This window comes from Homarus americanus, unplaced genomic scaffold, assembly GCF_018991925.1.
Source record: "Homarus americanus isolate GMGI-L3 unplaced genomic scaffold, GMGI_Hamer_2.0 scaffold14467, whole genome shotgun sequence".
In the NCBI taxonomy this organism is placed as follows: domain Eukaryota; kingdom Metazoa; phylum Arthropoda; class Malacostraca; order Decapoda; family Nephropidae; genus Homarus; species Homarus americanus.
The window spans coordinates 5264733-5269775 of NW_024733734.1; the positions used below are offsets into that span (position 1 = coordinate 5264733).

General features: G+C 47.4%; 1 protein-coding gene across 1 annotated transcript; it reads left to right on the forward strand.

Annotated features, from left to right (window-relative positions):
* The first annotated feature begins 1694 nt into the window (after positions 1-1694).
* Positions 1695-2699, forward strand: LOC121869881. Its single transcript, XM_042371446.1, has one exon. It carries the CDS (start codon positions 1695-1697, stop codon positions 2697-2699), a length of 1005 nt encoding a protein of 334 aa, XP_042227380.1.
* Positions 2700-5043: the final 2344 nt, after the last annotated feature.

Genomic DNA, 5043 nt, shown 5'->3' on the forward strand with positions numbered 1-5043 from the left:
GCTTTGTCTACATCACCAGACGACGTATGGACATCATAGATAGGGTTAAGACTGGTGAGTTCCTCTCTCTGCTCCTCGACATTCAGGATTCACCTGACAGGCCACGCAAGACCCCGAGCTACCTCCTCACTCGCTATCCTATACGCATGGATCCCTCCTTGTCAAAGAAATTCCCGGTATCCACTCTGTCCGTTGTTTCCATCAGAATGGAAAACCCATCAACCGGCTTGTTGTCGTCTGGAGTCTCCCAGACCCTCCCCTGCCAGCTATTACCTTTAGCTTCCTCCCCTGTCTCCCGTCCTGCGAACTACGCAAAATGAAGACCGAACAACCATGGTGCTTCAAGTGCTGTGGAATCGGTCATATATCCCGCTACTGCTCTGCTCCAGAGAAATGTGCCTGGTGTGCTGAAGCCCATGACTCCCGTTCCTGCCCTCACCCGACTCCTTCACCAACCACTACCTCCGATGCCTCTACTTCGGGGCTACCTCCCTCATCTGCGTCAGATACCACTCACTGGAAATGTCCTCGCTGCCATGAACGAGGAGTCAATGTCTGGCATGGTTGCACCAGACGCCAGCCCGCCGCTCCAGCCGCGCCATCACCGCCACCTTATGTGTCGTTGGTGGGTCCTAGTGTACCAGCATCTTTGCCGCAGGATGCCACAATACCTGTCACCTCTACCATTCCTGATTCTGTCGAAGTTCTTGCTCTCCGTGATGCTGTCAGTTCCCTGATGTCTTGGTTTACCTCACTTGCAGCTCAACTTGATGCCATCGAAGCTCACATTGATGGTCTGGGAAGCAGGCACACCACTACTGAAAACACTCTGGCTTCCCTGGAAGAAACTCAACAGGTCGTCATCACGTCTGTCACCAACCTCATTGAGAAGTTAAACGCTCCACAAAGAAACGCCCGTGCCACCTCCTCATCCACACCTGGCTCTCGTAAGAATAAACGTCAAGTTCACTAACAGTATACCGCTTCACATTGTCTCATGGAATGCCTGTGGAATCAGAAATGATAGGAAACTCGCTGCACTTAAAGGTTATGTTTATCACCATCATTCCGATGTTATATTCATTCAAGAAGCCTTTGCTGCCCATTCTCTATTTCGAGGGAAGGCTCCTCCACTCACTGGCTACATTCCCTATGTTCATCTTGTCAGGAATGGTCTCATCAGCTACGTCCACTACTCCATACCACATCAGCTTCTTTGCTGCTCTGAGGATGACAATATGACCTTCCAACTCCTTGAGATAGTAGTGGGTGACGGCAAGATCCACCTATGCAACGCCTACTCCGCCCCTGTCAGGATAAATCTCTCTGTCCTCCCTAGTCCTATGATCTCTGGCATGATTTACATGGGAGATTTCAACGCTCGACACCCTGAGCTTTGGGACCTCTCTCCTAATCCGAACCAAAATGGGATTCGTCTTCTTGAGTACATCCGTCGTCATCAGCTTTCTCGCTGGGATACTGGTAGTGCCACTCACTCTCGTGGAGGTACCCTTGATCACATTCTTACATCTAGAGTAGTGGCATCCCATGTGAGGACCTCATCCATCCCTACCCTCTTCCCCGACCACTTCACCCTCAGCCTCCATTACTCACTCCCAGCTGGACCTCCCCTTATCCACAGTCGTACCTACATTACCATCCCTCCGAAAAACTAACCTGCCTACATCTCGTACATGTCCAACCTTCTCCCGACATTCGATGTAGAGTCACCGGAGAAGTTATACTCCTCCCTGGTGAACTCCACGCATAACTTCCACAGTCACTACATTTCTCGTCCACACATTAAACGTCGCCCTGAAGCCTATGCCTGGACCCTTGATGAACGTATCCTCCAGGCGGAAAAGAAGGCAGTGGAGGATGGTATTTCGTTCCAAGAGGAACCGACCCTTGACCGTCTCCATCAGTACCAGTCGTCCAGGGATGATCTAATTGCCCTCCAACAATGTGTTCGGACTGAATCCTGGCGTAACTTTACAGATAGCATTAACCACCAGACAAGCGTGGGAGCCATGTATCACCTCATCAACAAGGTGGTCAAGAAAAAGTCCTCTAGTGCCGTTCACCACAGCCCAGCAGAGTACGCACAAGATCTTGTGGAAACATGGTCTGCACAATCCCAAGCCCGTAATCTCCCGGAGCACATTCAAGAGGCCCTCTCCTCCCAGTCAAATCTCCGCGCCCTTCGTCTCATGGCGGCGTTGCTGAAGGTTGATGAAGAGGATACGGTGGTGATAACCGAGGAGGAACTGCGGCGTGTCCTCATTCGTGGTAGGGCAACTGTCCCCGGTGATGACGATGTCACCTACTCAGTTCTCCGTTTGCTCCTGAAAGTCCCCGGCAACCCCCTTCTCCTGCTTTACAATCTCTGTCTCTGCACGGGGTATGTACTCAATGCCTGGACCTACAGCACAGTAGTACCCATTCCAAAATGCGGCACTGCCAAATTCAGACCCATCTCCCTCACCTCTTGCTTCAGCAAGGTGATGGAGCGTATTCTCCTTACCCGTCTCATGTTTCGGCTGGAGAACAAACTCTCACCCAGCTTGTATGGTTTCTTGCCACAACAGAGTACGCATCACTGTCTCATGGAACTCTATACCCGTCTTTCCCCTATGAGTGTCGTAGCCGTCATCGACCTTAAAAGTGCCTTTGATGTTGTAAATATGTCACGTGCCTGAGCGCTCGGGAACTCGCATAGCGTGAGGCATATGTTCACGCCTACATTTCATACAAGCTATTAATAAATTGTTAATTGTACTTATTATATTATTATTGTTCTTAGTTACTTAGGTTAATTGTATATTTATGTATGTAATTTGTATGCATCATTGTCTTACTCTGTTAAGTCAACTGAAGAGTAATATTAATTAATTATATAAAATATCCAGCAAATGTCCTGAATCACGTGATATGAGACGCTCTCCTCCCCGCGTGGGCACGCTTCCCCAGTAGCGAAAAACCGTGGCATAGGTTAGACTTGTCCATTCGTTCTCTAGCCTTGACCCTTGTCTAGTGCTTTATCCAGTCTTCTGCAATGCCCTAGGGGTATCAGGTATTAGTGACACGTTTAGTTAGGCCTAGGAAGGGATCCTGGTGGTAAGGTATCTCCTGTTTGGTAGGGATAATCATTTTGTAGTGATTGTTGTATATATATATTCCGTATGTCTTGTGTAATATAGTAATGTTAAGTAATATTTGTTTGGTCTAACTCCTTACAGCATATTTTCGCCCTTCCGGCATCACTCTTATTTTATTATACACTTACTTATTCCCTTAAATTCATGTTTGCTAGTCATTACTCCCTTTAGAACATAAATTGAATTAATTAATTATCTTCCCTTTTGTGATTCACTTATTTCAACTGTTCTTACTTATTCAAGTACATTTAGTTGAGTAGGTTTTTGGTGAGGATAATTATTGCCGTGTTCCCTATTTGTTCCTTTATTTGTTAATAACTTGGGGTAGGATTCACTCCCCAAGTATAAAGGGTAGTGGGATCACGACAAAATAGAGATATCATCCTTGATCAGCTAGTAGACTTCGGTGTCAAATGTAATCTCTTAATATGGCTTCGGGGATACCTCCGGAACAGAATTTCCCGCGTCCTCTTTAAGGGGGCATGTAGCTCCACCAAGAACTTCAATCTTGGCGTTTCACAGGGGGTTGTTCTTAGCCCCTTTCTTTTTAACATCCTTATGCATCGCCTACTTTCTTTTCTCCCTGACATTCCTGGTACCACAGTTACCTGTTATGCAGATGATATCTGCATTCACTCTGAGTCGCCGGAAGATCTTCAACGCCTCCTCAACTCATTCGCAGTGTCGTCTTCTGCTTGTGGTCTCATCCTCTTCCCAGATAAGAGTACGATCTTCTCTCCTCGCAACCTGGGTACGCTCCCAGAATTCACTGTGGGAGATAATGTTATCCCTCCGTGTATGCAGTACATCTACCTGGGTGCACCTTTGCGGATTACTCCAGCCACACCTGTACGACGTGTCCATCCCATCGTCCGGGACCTCATAGATCGACTGCAACAGCGTCCAACACCTCTCATGTGGCTCACAAACAATGCTGCCGGGATTTCTATCCCTGTAGCCAGAACTGTTTACATTTTGTTTATCCGTTCTGTTGTCGACTAAATTTCCCCTGCTTTATGTCAACTCCCCAAAATATCCCTAGATCCCCTTGAAAAGTTTCAAAACAAAGTCATGAGATTTATTCTGGGCTGTCCCACCTCCACCAGGTTAGTTAACAGGCAAACTGAACTCAATCTTCCTTCCCTTGTTGAGAGAATATACGCTAATGTCTCCTACTTCAGTGTCAAATGTCTTCACTCTCCCCACCTTGCCCCCCATTATTCTCATGTCATTAGAACTTCCCTTGATCCAAATTCACCCCGGCCTCTACTTCGGCCGGGTGGTCTCACCCTCATTAAAATAGTCTGTTCTATACTTCAGAACCTCGATATTGATGTGCCCAAAGCAGAGGTTGATCACGGTCCTCCACCTTGGATGTTCCCTGTCCAGCAGTCACCTTTACTCACACCTCAAAGAAGGGCCTACCTCTCCTTCGGAAACAATTAGTTTTGGAGACCATAACCAGAGTTTCTTCCTCAGTCCCTGCTGTACACCATCTATACACCGACGGTTCCCTACAGGCAGACGGGAGTGCGGGGTGTGCTCTCTTCTCACCGGATGTGGACTCGCCAGCAGGAGGTTGGGTTGCCCGTAGACTTCCGAACTGGTCAAGCTCTACTTACAATGAATTGCAAGGACTCTTAGATGCAGTTGATCTCCTCCTTCAGAGGAGATTAAACGGTGTGATGATATGTGATTCTCAGTCTGCCCTCCAGGCCCTCTCCTACTCTAAGCCCTGATGCCTCCCTTTAATTCAACATATGTTATGTCTATTAGCTTTAGCCCATGATAATTCTCTTGTTATCCATTTTTTTTGGATTCCATCTCATGAAGGAATAGAAAACAATGACACTGTTGACCTTCTGGCTAAGAATGCCTGTGGACT

Coding starts and splice junctions, on each gene's coding strand:
- LOC121869881 (XM_042371446.1), top strand. CDS start 1,695: ATGTCCAACCTTCTCCCGACATTCGATGTAGAGTCACCGGAGAAGTTA.